Genomic DNA, 23,157 nt, shown 5'->3' with positions numbered 1-23,157 from the left:
TCAAGGAGACCAGAAGGAGGAACAATATAACAATGCTAACAGAGCAACATGAGCAATTGTCACCCCCAAGTCTCAAGATGTCTCCCACAGCATCCCCATATATCTCCCTCTACTTGCGTCACCCATTCCAACAGCACATCCATGAATGGCTAGAATTGCTGTCCCTCTCCATGTTACATGTAGGTGTTCGCATCCTATTGGATAGTTAAGCCTAAAACATGCATTCCTAAATCACATTTGGTCCTTATGTCTTTCCACTGGTGAAATACGCAAAAGAGTTGAAGTTGGTGCCTCTCTGTCTGGCGCATCTGAGTTAGATATGAAAGTCCCTCAACGTAGACACTACAATGTACTGTTGTTTGGCCCTTTATCTATAACCTGACCTTGGGTACTGCTTAGAGAGAGAATGGAGTATCTGTGGAATTAGACAGGCACTATTCTCCTGTACAGATATGATATAATATGTAATATACAATATACATAATATTTAGTGGCATACACAGTAATGTGTGAGTATGGTAAAAAAAATCCTCAACATTTACTTTAACATGTTTATTTAATGTATCCATTCTTCACACTTAGACTACTATTGTAAATCTAGATGAAATACCTCCTTCACATCATCTCCTAGTAGCTTGAATTTCCTTGGGATTTTGCTTCGGGCAAATTTGCATCCATTGTAGTACATGCTCCAAGAGCAACCAAAAGAGAAGGATGCTCCACAGGCATCAGGGTTTAGCCCCTGGCATGCACAGGTCCTCCTGAAGGGGGAAGACACAAAGTTTTAATTTGTAATTTTTGTCCATTTTAAATCCGTGGTAGGCAAAAGTAGTGAGTGAGGATCAAACAGGGAATTGGTACCCTTTCAAGTCTTTGGTACATGTAACCTGTATATTTGAAGGTTTTTTGAGTTTTCTAGTGCCAATACTTACTCCTCATTGAGAGCACAGCGTCTCTGGGTGAGGGCTCCATGCTTTTTTAGAGTTTCACTTAGCTCGAGGTAGAGGCGGTCAGCTATATTGGGTAGAATGCCCTCCCAGACCAGGATTACCACAATGATGCAGGCTGTCTCACATGTGTGAGCAGTACGTTCCCGCACCAGCACCAGTAGCTTTTCGTCTACACTGGATCGACGAATCACCTGAAACATGATTGGTATTTTATCTGCATGTGCACATGCAGATATTTGAGGCAAATACATGGGACCATACTTACTTTTCAAATTAAATATACAATCAGTTCTTACCCATTTGGCTATGGGGCACCCCTGTGTACTTTTTCCTTCCTTGCCGGTATATATTACTTTTTCAATCCTGAGTGCGCTACCAGTGAGACCAGACCTTCAAAGAAGAATATGGGCATTAAAGTAAATACAGGTACAATAGTGCACAGTGGTTATAAAACACACAATTAACATTTTTTCAAGAGGTCTAGTTTGTGGCTAACCTTTTCTCCATCATCTCCCGTATACCAGGAACAGTAGGTGCTGATCCCAGGTGAGTGTAGTATGGGCCTTCATCCTTCTCACTGATTTGTTCTTAGGTCATAAAGAAACATGCATTAATATTTACACATCAACTGATCAATCATGTTTAAACACAAACATAATGAGACTTACCAACACAGTGACAGGATGCAATATCATATTGCGTTTTCACGGGGGTATCCAGTAGATTCTTTATAGGTGTATCCAGCAGCTTCATAGGTGAGTCCATAAAGCTCTGTAGGAGGTGTTCCTTCTTAGGAGTGGAATCATGTGGTTTTTTTGAAGCTCCTGGGGCTGAGGCAGCTGCATATGATTCAACTCCACCCAGGTCAGTATTGGTTGAAAGGATTGTGACAGAGCCAGAAGATTCCACTTTGACATTGTTTGCTGGATTGATGACAAGGGATTTCTTCTCAAACACAGGTGAAAGCTGGTACTGCCTCAGACTTTGTTCCATAGAGGCCAAGATGCTTTCCTGCCTCTTGCTCTGAGCACACTGGGATTGTTGATTTTCTTGCTTGACTTGTATTCCACCTATTCCTGCCTCTCGCATCTGTAACTGATGCTCCTGCTGCTGTGAACAAGGGAGATCAAATCTGGTACTGTTTTCCATTTTCACAGCCCTGAAGCTGTTCATGTGGTCACTAGTGCTCTGGGGAGAATGAACAGGGCCCTGACGCTCCTGCCTTTGTAACAGGTGCATACGCAGGGCTGCGTGCCTCTGAAAGTCTCCATGGGGACTCACAGGTCCCAGAGGTAAACGAGGCCCCCTTTGGAACTGAGTGCATGATGTCTGCAGATGCTGTTCAGTTTTAGGATACATTTGTGTTGTTACCTGTTGGTTTAATGCACCTTGTGGTAAATGAGGTTGTGACTGTGTAGAGGTCTGGGGAAAGTCTGTGTGGTTTGGCTGGTGGCAGTGGTTGATAGGCTGCTGTGGTTGAAATTGCTTGAGGTTACTGCTGCCTGAGTGTGGTGGATATTGCCGTTGTTGTTGTTGTTGTAATTGTTGCATTTCTGTTGAGTTGTTGTAACTGAATGCTATATGGTCAGTGTGCTGATTATGTTGGTTGTTGGGTTGAGCAGGTTGAAGCTGCTGTTGACCTGGAGGAGGTTGACTGCGAGGTCTGTAATTGGTAGACTTGGGTTGCCCTTCAAATTGTGGTGGGTGGGACAATGGACGCTGAAGATGACAGTGCTGTTGTTGCTTTGTTGTTGAAAGCCCAGGTGACAGTATATCCTGCAGGTCAGGGTCTTCACATAAGTGCTCTGACTGCATCTGGGTGTGGTAGTGGCTGTCTGCTTGCCGATTTGGGGGGAAGTTATGGTGCTCAGGCCTTTTCTGGGGTTGCTGCATTTGAGGTGCTTTAGCATTTGATTGCTGACACTCAGGGGCAGTGTTGTGCTGGGCTGGAACACAGTGAGTTTGGGCTGGTAGACAGTCATGTTGTTGCTGCTGGAAGCTGTTAGACCCCTGACTGCTATCTCTGAAAACTCCCTGTGTCTGGAATCCTTGCGGTGAATTCATTTCCAACATCTGGCTGTGAATCTGGTGGTTAGCTGCCTGCTGCTCTGACTGAGGCTTAGCAGAGTAGCCCCTCCACATATCCTGCTCTTGAGCCTGGGGTGACGGGCCATTTCCAGATTGCTGGGGAGAATGTGAAGAGTTCAGCTCTATCCAGCCTCTCTGGTGGGGAGTCGGACATGATGAGTTAGCTCTCTGCTTAGACAATGTGTTCTCCATCCCATTTTCTAATCCAGGATGACATGGCTGCTGGAGACTGGGCCCCATGGGTCCCATACTATCGTCTCTATGTGGCTTCTCAGCATTTTGTTTAAAGTCCTGGGGTTGCATCCGGAACTGATGGCCCCCATCAGTGCCATGATGCTGACCAGACCTGGGTCCCTCACTTTGTCGGAGCTTATCTATCCCAGAGCTAGGAAAGGGGTCATATCCACCCTCCTCTTGTGTCTGTAGAGGAGCACTGCATTCGAGAAAAGAGTTCTGAGTAAACCCCTGGTTGGCTTTCACATATATACCTTGAGGATTTGTGTCATCTGGGTAACACTGTGGGCCATTTGGATGTTGTTGTGAGCTGTTGGCAGTATTTGTAGGGGACATCATACCAGGCAGCTGACCTAGAGGCAGCTCCTGACCAGAGTAAGAACGTGGCCGCTGCTGATGCTGTTGCTGCTGGTGTTCTGCTGCAAAACTGGTTGAGTATCCATTCACTACATAGTTGACAGAGTTGTAATTTTTACTTCCTTCAGCACTGCCAGATGCTCCAGGCTGCTGCTGTTGTGAGTCAGGCATTTGGTCTGAATTGGACAACCCTGAGGTTAAAGAGGGGTGTTGAGCACCTTCACTGGGTATCTTGTTTGCCAGTGAACCATTGACAGCATCAAGGTTTGAGCCAGGTGTTTGTTGTGCAATTGAAACTTGCTCAGGATAATACTGAGACAAAGTTTTCTCTAAAAGGTCACCTGGACTGCTCTCTATGGTTGAGGAAGGCGATACAGCACCGTTTGGAATTGAAACTTGTTTATTCCTTGGTAGACAGAAAATATCGCCATTTGGAAAATTACAGTTCCTCTTGTCTAACTTAACCTCTCTATGTGGGGCCTTGCATTCAAATTCTGTTGCCTTTGTCAACTCAGGAAAGTTTCCCAACAAACTAGAGCTCGTGTCATCATTTCCTTGAATCTCAGTGTCTACTTTAAGCTTTTTGGTCTGGTGGACCAGTAAGGATTGCTCAGTGAGCCCATGCTTCAACTCTCCATTCATCAATTCTCCATTCATCATGTAGGCTCCTTGATCAAATAGCCCTTGTCCTGAAGCTGGGCTGTTGCAATTATCTCTGTGCCTCTTCATGGAGTTGGCACCTGTATTAGGCTTGTAATGGTTCCAGTTTGTATCCCCAGTGTTCTGCAGAGAATCTCCCTCTGAAGACTGATCTCCATTCTGTAATTTGTGTGAGATGTTTCGAGATTGGCCAAATTGTGCTAATATCAGACTTTCTTCCGCCTCATGTCTGGCCTGTTTTGTTTCCATCTGGCCGGCTCAGAGTCCATCCACAGGGCTGCCCTCTGTCTGTCCTGCAAGGCACAATGTAGGAGATACATATTTAGTTATTTCATCGTTCAAGCAGAATTAACTAAATGTGATCCAGTCAATTTGTTATGCTGCATAGCAATATTAAAAAAGTGCTCAATTTAAAATGAACATAAATGATCCAGGACAGGGGTGTTTGAATATTTCATTGGAATATGGAGTAAACTTTTTAACAAATGGTTTATTTGTTTTAGTACGAAAAGACAGAATATATTAATCAAAACATAAGTATAATTGATTTAAGACTGGAGGACGTAAGGTTCACGTCACAGATGGTAGATGGGAGGAGGAGCTGGCTGCTCTTCAGCTGTTCTGTTGTTGTAATGACCATTGCCTCATTGTAATGTCAAATTTGCAAATGCAATTAAGTTCTCAAATTTGAGGCCTTTGTTAAGGGCCATACACTAATTACAAGCTTTGGGTAATGAAGTTATGACTACAAAATCTTAACCCACCCCCCATCTCTGATAGACCCACACATATCTAAATTAGTCCATATGTCCAGAAAATTATTATTATGGTATTATCAAATTATTATTACACATGATGCACCAAATTTTCTAAAAATTGTATTTGACATTTGTAAATATGCATTAAAAAGAAAGCTGAAAGAAAGCTAGCTTTTAATTTCTATAATACAATACGATTTCTTCAGAAGGTTAAGCCGCAAACTGAGCTTATGGTTTCATTTTGTTTTCCCTGTGCTCCCTGCCAAAAGCCAATAGATTCCAGTGATTCCAGTAGAATATTGATTTCTCTCTGCCGCCCTTCATTGTTAATGCATGTCACATCCGCAGCATCTGCAAAACAATTGCACTGCACAGGCACAAAGAGCCGCAGTCTAATCCATCATAATTATGAGCAACTCCCTGCAGATGCTAAAGGAATGGGCAGCTGATAATCACCAAGAGGGGGCCAAGAATTATTAAGTGTTAAAGTAAAAGAGTTAGTGTTGGGCATTAAAGCTGGCTGACAGAAGATGGCAGCTGATGGTACTGATACTTCAGATTCATGGTTTGCAGGAGATGAAGGCAGTTCAGATCTTCTCCTTTTCTTCAGATGGTTACATTCGTATCTTGTCTACATCTCGGTCAGTATACGGCTTAAATGTATTTACCCGATTTCAACTCTCTCCACTGTCTTTAACAAATATTTTCCATTTAGGTTGTTCCGTAATCAATATCAAATGTAGTGTGGACTGCCATATTTTCAAATGCTCTGTGCTTGTCCCTGAGGGTTATTTTTCCTACAGATGTTCAACACAATAAAAGATGCATTTTCCTGACTTTAATTGGTGGTTCTTCTGCCTACGTACAAGCCCCCTGCAGCTTCTCAACCACCATCTACTCTGAGTACTTGAAGTCTGGGTTGAATTGTAATGTAATATGAAACCCAACAGAGTTTAACAGCCTTAATTTTCACAATTTAATATATAAAATGATGAATTAGTTGCCCATATTTAACCTAATTTAAAACATTTAACAAATTCACAGAAAATCCACATTCACATTTCTCGTTTGTCAATTTTTAAACCTTTGCAATCAGGTTGAATAACGTTAATTGATGGTCACAGATGTAAGAGGTGATGAAGCACCTTTACTGCTGTGGTGCAATATATGCAGTATATGAAAGAAATTCAGGTTTCAAATATTTGTCTCTAAGACTTGGGCCAGTATATAATGTAAGGAAGTGGTTATAACTAACCTTTCCTAGTATATGTTCCTAAAACTTCAACTCAGCTAAATATTTTGTGTGTAATTAGAAAGTAAATAATGTCTTTGGAGCCTTTAGTGAAGCCTTGGGTCTCAATGGCCGGCTGCTACGGTCAAAGTGCTACACAACCTTTGAAAACATAATTGGATCCAGCTTTAGATTCCCATAAAAGTCCTTCTTATATAAACCACCTATAAGCTCACTGTAGGCACTGACTTTGAGTTTTTTTTTTTGGGGGGGGGGGTCCAAATATTTGAGGTATATGGCATGTTTTATTTGGCATAATAGTGCGTGATTGTCACATCTGGAACCAGTTATAGCTGCTTATGATTCTGGCAAAAGACATGTTTTTTTCAAAGGACATGTTTCATTCAAAGCTTGATAACCTATTTAGAATATATATTTTTTTTGTGTATGCTCAGAATCACTTTCAACCATAAAATGCATGGACTCAATTAATCATCTAATGTACAGGCTACAAGGACTGCAAACAAAGGTAGGATTCAATAATGCTTTGCAATTCATGGAAAAGTCTGAAGTATAAGTGAATTTGATTTACTTAGATAGGTAATATAGGTTAGAGAAATGTGTATCAAATAACCCACCTGCAGCAGAGATATTAATTTGGGGCGATTTACTTTTGAAAAGTTTTCATTTCATAAAATATTTCAACATACTTTAATCTTGTAGAGACAACATGGATTCCAGTTGTCCTTAACCACAAAGTTCAACCAGGACAAGTGGACCAAAAAAAAAAATCACTCCTATGCAATTTTAGCTCGGTCGACCATCTGGATCACGACCATCTACACAGAAAACTGTCAGGCTCAGCTCTGCCCAGGCGAGCTGGTCAACATAATGATCTCCTTCCCTGTTTCAATCACCCCTCCAGGACATTAGCAGCCCTCCAAACCCCCAAAGTTAGAGTGCTAAATCTCCCACTAACGAGCCAAGCTGTTACAACGGTGTCTGGAAGCTCCCACCGTTGTCACAACAGAGAGGCCAGCTGCCTGTTAGCAGGTGGAAGAGAGAAGCTGCACAGTGAAAACAAAGACAGCTCGCAGGTCAAACGTTGGAGAAAATAGTCCGAAAGGTGTTGTTCCATCTGCAGTGAGGAAAGTGGGCACATCTTTCACCCCAGATATTAACTTTCCTTATTAGAAAAACTGCTTTTTAACTTGATGAAAATACATTTTTGGGGTGTTAGCCTATGCAATCAGACAGGTTGTCAAACAAGAGAATATAAGAGAAATGTCTAAATCACAACAAAATGGAGAATCCAACTGAAGTTAAAAGCTGTTAACACATCACTTTAATAGAGCTATCATGCATTGACCATTAAATGGATGTATAACAAAAAATGCAGATAAAATATTCATTACATCTTTTACTGATTAACCCTGTATGTTATTGTTTCTACATGTACGTCATTATAAAGATAAAAGTGATAAAGTTCTTAAAAATTGCCCCTAAATGCTACAGTGTGATTTATTTTTAAGGGAATATCTGTGTTTTTATTATGAAATAAGAATCTGTGGTCAATGACTGTGGGTCTATTCCAAAATTACAACTATAAAATGAGCTGTATTTATGAAATATGAACAATAAATAAGACTTCCGTTTGCAAGTTATATTGAGACAGTGCTGGACCATGAATTTCATGAGCTGCTCGGGCAACAAGTTGCAAAGTTAATCTCCTTTTTGCTTCTGTCAGACACAGACGGATGTAAAATGCCACAACGGGATCCCACCACCAGCATTGTAATCAGAAGTGACACAGAGCCTCTTTAGGATTATGTCAAAGTTATTAAAATTGAAATGTGTGGGGAGTTGAATTCATTGGAGGATTGATAAATGGTCTTTGCAACCAGAAGGCATCTTTATTCATACACACATTCAGACATTATCATTTGCAGCAGTTCTTCTTATTTTTAAATGTGCTGTTTGGACAGACCAAGAAAAGTGACTGACAATGATTAACAAGTTTTCCATTGGCCAACATTTCTATCAGGATTATTTCTGCTTAAATATTAACTGAGGGTGTTTTCAGTTAGAGGACACCGGCTTTGTACCGTGCCTGAGTATACTTGGGAATTTAAGAGCCATTGTTAAGTTGTGATTGTATAATTTCTCACATTTCAAACAAGCATTTAATTTCTTCATTAGATCAAAGAACTCCTTAAACAACGATGTCTGAACTGGATGGTCAAATAAATGGGATGTTACATTCTGAATAGCAACCCACTTCACAACTTTGGTAAAGAGGGTCATTTTAGTTTTGTATTTGTATTTCAATTTTCTCATGAAGTTAACTCACTATTAAAACATTATTCTAACTTGATTTGCTTTGAGAATAAGGTTTAAGCTGATACCCCCACCTTTTTTGCACCCTCACATGAAAAGCATCTGATCCCTGAAAATGAAACAATGAGATAAGCGGGTGAATACCACTTCCCGACCCCATGTGACTACTCTTTTGTTTTGTCTGGCCCTCGGTGCAGTCTGTAAATCAGTAACTAAGTCAGGAGGTGAACACCAGTGCTAAGCTGTTCTCAGTGCAGCTCCAGTCCTAAGGGACAGTCCAGGCTTTACAAAGGACCGAACGGAGCCAAGCAGCTTGTCACAGTTGGATACACCCACACTGACAACAAAAAAAATCTTTGCAAACCCAGAACAAAGCCAGAGATCCCAGCTGAGCGTGCGTGCGCCTGTACACGTACAAACACACAAACACTCACACCAATTACGCAACGTTGTAAGTCCAGCTTTGAAGGTGCTTGCTTTGAGACATTTGGAGTACTGGCTGCATTCCCTTCATTATTTATATGATACAGAGGGAGGTCTATTTTTGCTCTGGAAAGTAGAGCAGAAAACTAAACCAGAGGCACTGTGGTGTTGTGAATGTAGAGGGTTTGCCTGCTAGAAGTTATGGTGCTTTGATCTATTTTGGTTTTCTTGCAAGTAGATAATGTCCATCAGGGAAATGAGCACTCTGTTTCAGTTCATGATATAACTCGGCTTGTTTGGCTCGAACTGGATTCCCAACAAAGCTTCCTTTCCCTCCAGATGTCAGTTTCTTTGTCTCTGTAGGCTGTTGTTTGGTTTCCCTCTCTCTCCCTCTCACAGAGCCTCACCTCCAGTTTTCTGCCCTGTAATTACACCCCAGATTCTTCTGTACTCCTGCCATTCATCTACTTCCTTCCTGTCCAGTCCATCATAATAGTCCGTGCAGTTATGAACCTGGCTGCTAAGTGCTGTTGTAGAAATCTAGACAGTCATTGGCCTATAGTTACAGCCTATGCATGTATTTGTTGGGATTTATGGAGGGTCAGTTGCTTGCATGCTTTGAAGCCTGGGGGCAAGGATGGACTATTGGACACAGTGTGATCAGTGTTGTAAAACAATGGACAAGGTTTGCACAAGACTCATTTAACGGCAGTAGTTAATGCACATGACAGAGTATTATTTTAACAATTGTCTTTTTTAATATAGCTTTGCTCTACCAAACACAAAAGTAACCAACATGTTTCAGTATGTCCATTGTCCATACAAGGCTGTACAGAATCAGCTTGAAATCATAGGTATTATGGATACTTATCCATATCTACTCCGGTCGTGTAAAGCTTTATCATGTGTAACAAAGTTTAATCCACTGGACACACACTGTGTTTTTGTTATTCCCAGCAAGAGCCAGTGAAATATGAGAGCTGCCATAGTAGATGGGTTCTATTTGGCGTGACTTGGCAGCCGTATGTGACATTCACCGCTAACGACAGCTGCTGGGAGACTCAGGTCTGTGCACTTTCAGGTTGAGGCCTAGGCAGCTGGGCCAAAGAGCCCTGCTGTTGAAGAGAGAGAGAAGGGGAGATGTAGAGCAGCCCTGTAAATCAAACACACACTTGCCAAGGCACACCCCTGTTTTGCAGAATAGACTCAAGAATAAGCCATACTCTCAAGTGAACATTTCCTTTTCTCTGCTGAAATGGGCCCATTTGCATGTTCCTGTTTGAAAGATAAGAACATGGAGCACGCATCCAGTCCAGAGACTATAAATTTTCACAGCACTTAGTAAGTAAAACCCATATGAAGTGGGTCACAACAAAGTATTTTCATTACAAACATACATATTGTAATCTGACTGAAAATTTTAACTTTTAATGAACTGTAACTTCATTTCTACAAGTCTGTACTAACCCATAGAACTACATTAACACATACTGTATAACATTCACCTAGCTTGGTCTGTAAGCAGTGAGTGCCAGCAGTTTAGTAAGTTCTAATATCAAGTCAACAGTAACTATCACTTGCTATTCTTAGCTAGTTTGCTAGCATTTAGCCACTGATTCCACAGCATTGCTAACTCTTGTATAAGGCCAAGTATTAAAATTGTTTTCATTAAAAAAGGAGGATTGGGGATTGTTATTAAACTGATCCAAAGTTAAATCCAGTTTTGATATTGATTTGATATAACTCAGACTTTAATTCAATTTATATGAAAATAACAATGTGAAATAAAAGGCAATTTACTTGGAAGAACTATTAAATTAAAGAGTTATTTAGGCCTCTATTGCATTTCATGTCCCAACAAAAGTAAAAAAAAAGTAGTTCTACATTTTTCAACATAGTGGAAATTTAAATATGGCAAAAACAACAAATGTAAATTGTATGAGCCTAATTTGAGCCACTGTGAAATTTACTAAAATCCCTCTCTTAAATTTTTAGAGATAAACTAATCTCTCATATCTTACTCTAAAGATAAAGATAAAGCTTCATGGAAAAGGAAATAGAGGTTAAACAAGTCCTTGTTTGGTAATACAGTAATGTAATGTAATATGATGACAGACTGGAGTTAGACAGTTCAGACTGCGAGTGAAACCTTACCCTCAGAGACTTCTACCAGTCTAATTAGGTCAGATGACTTGCATTCTGCAGTGTTTTAAATCCCTCCCGTAAAATATAAAGCTGGATTCGCTGCTCCGCAAACCTCATGACCTCTGACAACATTTTCACAACTCTGCATTCCAGCTGGCTATGTAAATAGCAGCGATGTAGGCTCAAAAACACTGCACATCCACTTCACGACCATTTTAAAATCCTACACTGAATTTCTGCTGTTGCCACTGTGATCTTAGCGCTTAGACTATACCTTCAAACTATGTATGATTGGTTCAGTTTTTGACACCAAACCATTTAACAGCCTGAAACACCTCTTTTGACAATGACAAGAGGCTCTTTGTCATACACGTGTGCCTGATTTAAGGCAGTGTTTGATTATCCTTTCAGACATCCGTGTAGAACTTGAATTATGACAACTCATGACATATGGCTAGCATGTGAACTGAGGGGGTTTACTCCATTGGACAGAGTTTTAGGGAAAACGTTAAGGGGGGTGGACTGCAAAGTCTGGAAGGTTGTAACACACCAAGTCATAAAGCACAATGGGAAGTAAAGTGTTGGTAGCTTGTGTTCTTACTGACGGTTTAAAACTAATCGGGCGCGGGAGGACACATGTTCATCTTCTGCATCGCACAGATTCTTGCAGTCAGGCCACCTAACATTTGTGACTACAGTGTGCCACATGTCACACACATGCACTGTGTACAATGCAATTTGTTTGTGCTCTCTGTCTATCCTTTTTTCTATCAGTCTGAACATATGACACCCTCCACCCTGGCTGCGAAACAGAAGCGCCCAGTGTCTGCAGTCGATTCTGTAATCCTCCAAATTTACTTGGCGGGTCAAAATTTGTTCTGAGTGCCTTGATCTTGTTACAATTCTGTCACGTTAAGAACCTTCACAACATATGGCATCGATACACTCTTACAGCAACAGCCACTGACAGAGGAAAAATTCAAGAAATCCAACATGAAAGTGAAATCCGGAACAAAAAACCCCATAAAAGTAGACCACACACACACTGGTCGGAGATCTTTGCCATTTCCTCATTTATCAGATCAGAGAGACATGTCGTTTTATTCTCCCCTCAAAGGAATAGTTTGACATTGTGGGAAATGGTGTGTTTGCTTGGTGTTGAAAACAACACTACTCTCGTATTTGTTCCAAAAATATGAAGGTTCTCCAGGAATTCACTGCTTGCAGCCAAGTAATAGCTCAGCACTAACCCCAAAAAAACCACAACTTGCCATTTGTTACAACTTTTATTTGTGTACAGATTAAACACAACATTTACTCGAGGAACCGATAAGCTTTATAACTTTTACGACCTTTAGACAGAGCCCGGCTAGTTATTTTTCAACTTTTTCGAGTCTTTGGGCTTTTGTGTGTTTACTGAACAGACTTAAGGGTGTAACGATCTAATCTAACTCTTGGCAACTAGATGAAAAGACATATTTCCCATGGTGAACTATTGCTTTAAGACTGAAAGGTAATCTGACATGTGAAGGTGTAGCACTGTTCTAGACAGTTGTGGTTCACCAGATGTTTTTCATACACATATTGCATTAATTGTCCCCAACTGACGGTTGATCTATCTTTCCAAAGTTTGGGGCATACAGCGTCTGTTTTACATTAAGGTGCTGTGATCTTTTGTATCGGTGACTGAATAGATGCAGAAACATGTGTAGGTTATTATCAGGAATACAGAAGCATGAGCATCTGATTTAGTGATGTGACCAGAGCAGTTTTGTTTCCTGTTGTTTCTGAGAAATCCTAATCCACAATTATCAGTTGATCAATTCAAAAGTCCTAAGAAAATCTCCTTACATTGTAATGGGATGCATTTCATCAGTGATATTTACATCATCCAGCAACTTCATATTCATTTTCGGAAGTGTTGTTGGATTTCCTGTGATATATGTACACACATACATGCAAACTATACTCTTGCTCTTGATTTTCTTTTCGGAATCTGAAGACAAGATTGATAGACTACCACAGAAACACAGAGGACCTACACTTCTGTTTGTAATTTCTTCCCTGGAGAGCATCCTCCCCCTCCAGAAGAAAAATGGATCTGCACAATCTACATTGTTCTTTATGTCTAATGCAAGACAGATGTGGCCTACTTCAGGAGATTCCCAGTGCAGTCTTTATGCTTGCACTGCTTTTTGTCCCTGTCTGCCTTCTTTGATTGTATTTTGACTTCTAATAACTAACTATAGAACTATTTGAGTAAGTTAGTTTGAACTACTCAACATTATTTTACTGAATTGATTTCTTTTTTATTAATCGTAAACCGATAACAACAATTTATGGTGTGCATTTGGGATTTGAGGGAAATCTTAAGCCGCAGATCTAGAGTCTGATTTCAACTATGTTATATGAGCCTACATATTATGTTAAGGGAACTATCAAGGGGTGTTACCTCCCCATTTTTTGGCTAATGGTAGCCACATCTACAGAGCTTTGGTTTTGTGAGTTTTAACATTTGATCAGCTATATCTTAACACCATAGTTATATTGCTAGATGAAAACTGTCTTAAATGGTCCAGGTGAAAAATGTAGCTGAAATAGTCAAAAGGAGACACAAGCAAAACTGAAAGGATTGGTGCATTGAGTCTAAGGACACAATAATAAGAAGTGCTGCACTTTTTGGGGCTACTGGTGGACCTACATCAAGTAAAAGGGATTAACAAAGGAAAGACATGAGAGATAATCTGGCACCAACAATAAACCATATTTAAGTGCTCATAGCCATAATTAGGATCAACGTCAACATTAATCCAAGATAGTTTGATAATGATGTAAAGGGTTCAGTGGGCTTTGTCTTTGTGGAACTCAGGAAGTAGTGAGGAGGACATAAAACATATATAGGAGTCTGTGATTTGTGGCAACCTTTAAAAGACCCAAGGACAAGACTGGTTTACTCAGTCTAGTTTTAATGGCTTAGGTTGAACCGGATGAACTGCTGACAGTTGTTACTTGACACTGTTCATATTGTGGATCCAGCATGTTGCTGGCTAACACACAAACCTTTGTCTCAAGGTTGTTGAACTGGATGAAGAAGTTGAAAATACTGATAGAGAATTAGTACATTAACGTATGTTGTAGCCTATTATGTAATTGAGCTTAAAGATATTGCATGTTGTTATGCTTTTAGATTCATGGCCTTAAATGTCAGGAGGTTTGAGCGTTTGGCAAAGGTGAGATGGAATTTAAGGTTGTGTAGATGACATTAGTATGAATAACTCAACAGTCTTTGTTGACAGGAACAAACCCTGCCTCTGTACATATGTGATACAACCTGTTACGCAAGTGTTGTGGAATAACCGCACACACAACAATTGCAAACAAAACATCATCCTTGCACGTACTACTGTAATTTTAAACTGTCTACTTGAATCAGTCTGATCTGTTCAGCACTTTCATTCTTCTGAAACCACTACTTCAACAGCTAATGAGAGACTAATTCATGTCTTTAATTAAGCATAACTCTTTAACACATAACTGGGTCATGAATTTGAGAATTTTTTTTCTAAACTTGACAAAAAACAACAACTCTCAACTCTTGGACTTCAACACCAATCATTCCTGACTTCACTTGGATTTTGGCCTTTTGTCTCAAAAATACTTGATACCTTACACCAAGTCCAGAGATGAAAAGGGTTGTCTGCATTATTTTAAAAGTGTTAATGAATCATTTCATTTCCTAAGTTGACACTTAGTTTCCCACTATTCCATGATTAACCACAGCATCTAATCAAGTTGCAGCAGAGAATCATGAACTAAGAACTAACCTTGAGTTACTGAGTGCCAGTATGACACAAAAGATCGTATTTGCATACAAAAACTATGAGGTGGACTTGAGACTTAAGTTGCAAAACAATTACTATGTCCAACCTCTGGGCCAGTGTCACAGATCATATCTATTAATCATCAGCCATTCCTTCAAATATGAAGGAATTGATGTAGAACGTTTTAAAGAAGACAGTAGATCGACCCATCTGACTCATCCAACTGCCTGATCTAATCCGGTAGTTGTGGTTTTTCCTGTTTAATCACCACAGCCTGGAGGAAACCTTGCCTAACTTTGAAGTGCACTATGCAAAGTTTGCACTCAGAGTCTAATCCCTTTTCTGTGCCTTCAAGCTGCATCACATAGAGACTCTAATGAAGAAATGGGCTTCTGAGCATACAAACCCACTAACCTGTCCCCAACCCCTCACAGTTCTGCACCTTTCCTTGCAATCTGCATGTCTCCTTTGCCCTTCAAACCTTTGTCTACGCAACAGTCAATATATGTGACTAACTTCATGAACTGTGTGCAGAGCAAAGTTAATTTCTTTCAGAGTACATGGTATAGCCATGGCGACCATCTTATGAGCGCTCCAGAGCCCATCTGGTCTAAACATTACCCCAGCATGGCTGACTGCAGAGCAGGCTGCTTTGCTGGGGTGTGCACATGTGCTTTATGCATTGATCCTGCCAGTAAATCAATAGGGCCACATATTCAGGAACCTACATTTGCACTTCTGCAGATCCATCTTTAAAACTGCATTTTAGAAATGTGTTGAGCCACAAAACCTAAAAAAAAATAATGTGTCACTCATTTTTTAAATTTAGGTTGCACTTCTTGTTTGTTGTCTTTAGCTTCTGCATTTATGTTTTCAGCATTAACAAGAAAGATAATGTAGTTGCTCTAAGCTGAACTAGTTAGATGAGAGACTCATTACTTATTGACCCTTTCCTCTTTATTCATTTTCTTACCCACTACAATCTGGCATGAGTTGGAACACTCATACACACAGCAAAATGATGAACAAACATGAATCCCATGTTTCTTTAATTCAGCCTCCAGCCTGCAAGTCTTGGCATGTGATTACCCTACAGGCACATTTATATAGCAAATTTTCCCTTTCTTTTTGCATGATCTAAATCCCAACCAGTTTCTAATTAAAGAGGAAGTGAAGGTGAACAGTAAACCGAGCAAAGGGAATCAAAGGAAAGAAAATGAAAACATGGCACACAACATGGCAGTGAAGGACTTCTAAATAGGTACCAGGACATATTTCAGTTTCATGGAAGACTGAGCTACACATAGGAGTTCACTGTGAACAAAAAGCAAGGCAAGATTGGAAATCTCTATTTTCTTTCTTCTATTCTCAAAAAATAAAGCCAAAAATATAGTATAGCAGTGCCTAGAATAACTTTTCTCCTATATCCTCTTTTGTCATCTGGTAAGCGAATGTGGAGATATTTTTTCCCTCATTGGTTTCTAAGCAGCCTGACCTAAGCCGCTGTTGCTAAGCGCCCTCTTTCCCTCCACTGAGTGGGAGTCACGTGACTCTCATTGAATAGAATTCACAAATCCTCCTGGGTGAGGGATATTTTCTGTGATTCATGGCTTCAGCGTAAGGATGTAGAAACCCAGAAGTGCACTTCTTGCTCCACTAAAATTTGTCAGCAAGTACTTACATTCTGTGTGTTGTTTGATATTTCCCTTAAAGACAATATTTTATCCTAATATGGCAGAGCTTCAGGAATAACAAGTCAAATTCTGCCATGTTGATTGGTGTTTCACTGCATCTAAAACTGTATTTGTACTGACCTTACTTCTAAGACTAGTTTTAGTGGGGAGGGTAGTGTATGATTGTAAATTGTGCATGAATGCTGGGTATTATCCTGCAAGGAGTCTCTATCCATTCAGACTGAGAGCTAAAATCGGACTTGACAAATGCATACATGGATACAAATCCAACGTGATTGTCATTGAGTGGTCCGACTCGGAAGGACACCAGCTGCCACACTCGTACATTCCACGTAGGAAACCTAATATTGAACCTGAGCCACTTGAAGCCCTCAGAAATAGTTAGTGATGTCATTCAAAGCCTTTGGTAGCGTTACGCTTCTCAATGACATTCAGGACCAGCTGTCCGTCTTTGTGCTTCTTGTGTAGACAACAGGGGGCCATGGAGCCTAACCTTTCAATGACAGCTCCTAGCAGCAAAATCGTCCATATCTGACAGCCATTTCACAGAAGGCCAAACAGCCATCAGAAGCAGTTGTTTGGATCAGCGTGGTCGCCTTTGAGATAGCTCTGTTATGACAGAGCTTTGCATATCATGTGACAGGGGCATTATCTATTCAAATTGCTTTTCAGATATACATCTAGATCAAGATGAGTTTTGACAGGCTATATTATCTTGAAACCAATGAACCTTTCAGCAGCTTGAAAATGTAACCTCTTCAAAAGTTTCCTCATCATCACATGTTTGATTTAAGTGGAACTGAGAAATCTTTGACATTAAAGTCTTACTAAAGGTCAGATCCTAGCATGAGGTCAGGTCACAAGATGTGTAAGGATTTTGACACCCTATGTTCCAGACTGCAATCTCCACACCCGTCATGCTGTTGTTTTAACAGGCACCTCTGGGCGTGTCCTTATAGTGAATCATTTAGGTCTGCAACTTGTTCAACTTGTTAACTGATTTTTCTTACACCATCTCTTTCAAGAGCGCTAGCTTTGTTTCAGTTTCATTCGCTAAAAGTTTTTATTATTGCTATTATTATTATTTTATTATTCCTAGAATTGGGAAACGTTATCTAAATTTTGGTCAAACCATGTTTTCTCCCTGTGGAGTCAAATGTGCCTATATTAATGTCTGGATGCATTCAAATGTTTGTTTTTAGGATATGCATTTAGTTTTATGGTGACACTAACCATAAAACTTTACAAATATTGAAGTTAAGTTGTCATACCCCAAAGCAAGAACTGTGAAACAAGGTTATCAAATCATGTGATTGGTTTACAACCACTTTAATCTCCCAATTTGCCACTATTAAAGGCTGTAACCTTCGTAAGAGCTATTCATTATCAAAGTGGCATCAACATAAGAAAAGGCTTGCTCTCAGTCTCGCCGAGTTCCCAAGCACAGACGCTGTTGTGGCCATGGCTCCTAATTTCTTTTTTTAATCTTTACTTCTAGCACCGGAACGGCGAAAACAGCTTTCAAGAAGATTGTCCGAGCGTAGGAGGAGCGGTGTGGCGAGAAGCGGGAAGAGATGCTATTCGCTTTGAGGCAGTTACGTAACATCTCACTTTCCTCTCTCTGCGGAATGCCACGATAGTGTTTGTAAACAGAGCGGCCATGTGCGCACTCACGTGGAGGAAGCTTTTGAGTCGGTGCCCTCGCTGTCTCACCCCTGAGGTAAACCCTGACATCGATACATGCTCACAGGGCCAGTAACACTCCCTCCAGCCCTGTGCCACTCAACCAGGGCCTTATCACGTTCACTCCATAATTACGCATCAGCCGGTTAACAACGCACAGCCTTGTGAAAAACGAAGGCCACGAGTCATAGTTGGGATTCACAATCTGTCTAACCCTGTGACATTTACTGATAACGTGTTTGTATTTCAGCAAAAAAACATTTCGGTATTGCCCATATCCAGTCACGTACGAAAAAACATTCCCAAGCCATTATTACATTACAGACTTTTTAACAGGGTGGGGCCTTCATGAAAGACTCTGGTTGGGGTTTGATTTGTTATTTATTAATTACCGACACAATTCTTTGAGTATATATGTATCTGTATATATACATATGTATTTTCAGAGTAGAAAAGCAATAACTCTGAATCCCACTGTTACGAAGGAGCAGGATCACCAACTGTTTTCATACATATAGCATGAATAACCATCTATTAAATTCTAAAATGTGTGCTAATATTATGGTGAGTAAAATGAAATATAGCCGCATTTTAACTCTCTCCCTTAAAACTCCACAAGGGTGCATGAGGCGAACACCATTCAGCTTTATGTATTCATTAACTACACACAGCTGTGCATTACTGATGGTAAATTCCTTACAAATATATAAAATGTGAGCTAAAATAGTGACAACATAGTCACACTCAGATTCCATTGCAGAAACCCCTGATTGTGGTTTGCAGCTCCTGCCTTGCTTTCTATGTGGAAAAAAAACTAACCCCCAATAGCAGACAAGAGGGAAATCAATATTGTGGAAATCAATACAACACTCAGTATCTCGCCATTTTGTCTCAGGAAAGCAGCTGAGCTATGGACCAGCAATCCAGCAGGTAGTGCAATCTAAAATGTCTAACCTACCACTGGGCCTGTTACTCTGTGTCACTTGTGCAACTGCCCCTGGCTGGAAATATGATGCGTGGGCTGGACAGAGCAGGGTCAGAGGTGAGGGCTTGGGTAAGGGCTTGGGTATTGTAAGTAGACAGCATTGTTGTAGCACGCTATGGCAACTGGACATTCTTCCCAAAGGTGATATTGTCTTTTCCCCTTGGAGTGACATAAAGGGGACTTACGGCCATGACGAAGGAGCAACCCAACCGCAAGGCTTTATCTGTAGGTGTGGATGGAAGGGAGAAGCTATGTGCAAGAGATTGATCTATCTGGCCCTTCCCCCACTCAGCCCCCTGTAGGCCCATTAATGCTCTGGTGCCTGCAACAGCAGCCATGCGGAGACTCTTGAAAACCTCTCCAGTAAGATTGTGGGGGTTTTATTTTTCAGTTTTAAAACATGTAAGTTATGCAGTTCAGGATTAGCATTTGTAAAACCTGCAACTGAAAACAAAGGACAACACAAATTGTACATTCAAACTATGGCAATCATGTGCTTTCATTGGTATGCAGAGAACTGGGTTAGAGGCAATCCATCCAAACTAGGCAGTAGATATGGAGTGGAATGTAACATTCAATCTGCTTAAGGATTAGATACAAATAAATCAAGAAATCTAAAATATACTCGATGTTCATGATACAGAACTTTGTCTCAAATGTTTGGTAACAAAACAAAAAAAATCCAACTGATATGACTTCATCAGTCCATGAGACATTATATCTCTTATCTCTTATTTCTTGACATTATGAATGGGGCAATGGGACCCACATGCACACAAATGTGTGGAACACCTGATCTCATCCAGTCACAACATACTTCATGGATTCTATGGAGAACACCACTGCTTCAGCACTCGTGTTGACACTAGAGTCAATGACCATGCTTGCATTATCAAAACACTGTCATGCCCTTGCGTCAGAGAGCCACACCACCATTGCTGGTTCAAAAGTTTCCTGACAGTTCACGAGGATTTTCATCCACAACAAGCAGATACATTTTAGGGTTAGGGTTGATAAGAAAAGTGGGGGAAAAAAACCTTTGGCAAATAGATAAGGTTCCTCTTTTCTTTCATCTGTTCACTTTAAAGCTTTGCTATCGGATTATTTTGACTTTACTGTCCTTTCACCCTGTCATTCATTTATCCATGCGTTTCTCTCTGATAGAAACTCACTGTCACTATTTTTCACTATGACTGTATTTCCTTGAACTTTCAGAAAACTTCAGCGTGAACTTTAAGTAAAGCTGAAGCCATGCGTTGTTCCTCTGGCCAGACTGTTAAGCTGAGCCCAATTAATGGTGGGTAATTATTCTCCACCCCCCAGGCATGCCTTTATTTTGCTTTTTCCTTTAACATTACAGCTGCAGTTAGGACAATACACAAACCCAATACACAAACCAGAGATAGACCTGTTATATTCCAATGGGCCACTCAGATAAGTAGTATTTAGTGCATTCAGGGGAAAAACAACTAACAACAAATTAGCTAATTGCCTTTGAGATGAGACCAGAGGTTCTACAACTCATATGAATTTACATGTTGTAAATATGTTATTAACCACTGCATTTCCAAAGTATATGCACTCAATCACTCAACTATGGGTGATTATCTCCTCGTAATCACTCCATTATTGTTTTTCTAAACTGATTCCTTGAAAAATGATGAGACATCACACAGAGACACACATTTCTCTTTGTGTTGTCAATGATCTATTTGCCAATAGCTCTGTTTGCAAAATAACACACCAGTCTGATAGTAGTAACCTTTAACTGCTTATACTGCATTACATTATACAATCCTGCTGAGTTACTATTGGTTGAAGTTGTTGCAGCTCTCTGGCAACTATCCCCTGTTTAGCCGGTAGTTAAAAAACCTGCCTCAGAATTCCCATTCTTTTGCCCCCAGTTAATGGTGCAGTAGGATTGAGTTTCAGCTCCTTGAGAGCTTTCTGACCTTGTCTGCCTTCACCACTCTCTGCCACCACCATTCTCTTCTCTTTTGCTTCTCCTTGGGATTTGCCTTTTGTGTCCTCTTGTCATTCAGTGGTGAAAGCATTGAAAGCTGATTCACAGAGATACACAAAGCCAGAAGCTATTCCACTGCAGACACTGTGTGCACTCACTGCTGGACATGTCCTGGTTGGACTTTTCACTCTCCTACACACAGTCTCCCTCGTGAACAGCACAAACAAACACGTACACGGCTATGGACGTGAAAATAAGAAGCCACATGGGGTAGTGCTTTGTTTATCTCAACATATTCAACCAAGGTTATTATATTTCTCTAATAACCAATAATTATACATAAATGTTAAAAATGTGTTTCTGCTCTTAAAACAAATGCTCTTACACAAACACACACGCTCACACACACACACATTCCATACTCAAACACACCTTTAATAACATGAGCGTAATAGTAAAACAGCCGGGGTGAAATGTTGGTAGAGAGCAGTACACCGGCATTTGCTTTATGCTTAAAGAAAAACTCCTGAACAAGCAGCCAAACTAGACTATTTTCTATGATGCATTCGAAAGCAGCAAGAATGTCGGCTGAACACAACACACAGGAAAACAGGGAAATGTTTCTCTTAAATTCAGCTTGCAAAAAAAGAAGAAAAAAAAAAGAGAAAGAAAATCGTCAGCCATGTTGGAGTAGCTTTATCTAATATCCCCTCCTTATTATGTAGCTCTTGGTTTTACGGTGGGGGACATTTGCTTTACCTCACTTGATACAGAAAACCACCACAAAATACAGACAAGGTTACATGGGATTAGGGTAAGAAGAGTATTAACCCTCCGAGCAAATTCTCACCTCCTTTTTACGTCCCTCCACTTTGTAGAAATTCCAACAAACCGTCTGGATCTCCTCTTTAACAAATCCTAAAGGGCAGCCATCTTGCCTCCTTCTGTTCTTCTATGAAACAGACTATCCTCCACATCAATATTCATGGAAACCGCTCTGACGTCGGCTCTCATCATCAGGAGAAGCCCGGGTGTCGCTGTTTGCCGGCTTGAGAAGCACACTCATTTGTGGCCCTAGCGTAAGGCAGCCGAGGCACGCCGAGGGCACAAGATGTTGCTGCCGGTCAGGGGGAAGAGCCTCGCTTGCTGGCAAACTCTAATAATCACAAAATCACTTTCCTGCTGAGTCCTTCCCACACAAAGAGACAGGTTTTCTCCCCCCTCTCTGCTCCCTCCTCTTTTTTTCTTCTTCCCTCAGCCGCACACAATAGTGAACACTATGATGGCTGCCCTGAAGCACTGGAATGGATTCAGTGAGCAGGACAGGACTCCTCCCCCCAGTGCAGTTTATGTTGAATATTGCACTGGTCTCAACTGTCTGACTCTGGGCACCTCCACCCCCTTCCTCTTCTCAGACAGGAAGCCAAGTGACTCAGGGTTTTTCCCTCGCTTTTCACTCGGTCTTTCTCGACTTCCTTATTTCTTTTTCCTCTCTGCCTCTGTCACAGGTTACAGAAGTTCCCCTCTGATGTAAAAGCGCTTCTCTTTTGAGAGCATTACGGCAACAAGCCGATGTGGCCAGTTTGGAGCCAAACCAGTTGAGCAATGTGCTCATTTCCAACGACTGTGTCTTATTTTGGCATGCCTTGGCTGGCTGGCTGGCCGGTTTGCTGGCTGGCTCATTTTTAGACCAGGGTGTAAGACAACTCTGCAGCATACTTTGCTTCATGTGTCTGCCAAGACCCACCTCCTGTTGACACTGGCCACGTGGGCTTGAAAAAGATAGAGAGAGCAGTGCAAGGGGGGGACAGGGGCTGAGGGGGGGGGT

The 23,157-nt window shown here is 40.8% G+C and overlaps 1 protein-coding gene across 4 annotated transcripts in view; it reads right to left on the bottom strand.

Annotated features, from left to right (window-relative positions):
* The window catches only part of tet2 (tet methylcytosine dioxygenase 2), a 28,610-nt gene extending 5,666 nt beyond the window's left edge, over nt 1–22,944 (bottom strand). For 2 of the 4 annotated variants that reach the window (XM_035176417.2, XM_035176426.2), the window contains exons 1-6: nt 22,180–22,944; nt 1,619–4,582; nt 1,447–1,537; nt 1,247–1,340; nt 933–1,141; nt 611–761 (exon numbers count right to left, since the gene is read on the bottom strand). In XM_035176417.2, the coding sequence (XP_035032308.1) occupies nt 611–761; nt 933–1,141; nt 1,247–1,340; nt 1,447–1,537; nt 1,619–4,538 (3,465 nt within the window). In that variant the 5' untranslated portion in view covers nt 4,539–4,582; nt 22,180–22,944. The remainder of the gene's footprint in view (nt 1–610; nt 762–932; nt 1,142–1,246; nt 1,341–1,446; nt 1,538–1,618; nt 4,583–22,179) is intronic. The other 2 variants (XM_035176397.2, XM_035176407.2) reach the window with 1 other exon arrangement.
* Nucleotides 22,945–23,157: the final 213 nt, after the last annotated feature.

Source organism: Hippoglossus stenolepis, chromosome 2 (genome assembly GCF_022539355.2).
Source record: "Hippoglossus stenolepis isolate QCI-W04-F060 chromosome 2, HSTE1.2, whole genome shotgun sequence".
Lineage (NCBI taxonomy): Eukaryota > Metazoa > Chordata > Actinopteri > Pleuronectiformes > Pleuronectidae > Hippoglossus > Hippoglossus stenolepis.
The sequence above is the reverse complement of the archived record's forward strand: the minus strand, read 5'-3'. Positions and strand labels throughout refer to the sequence as shown.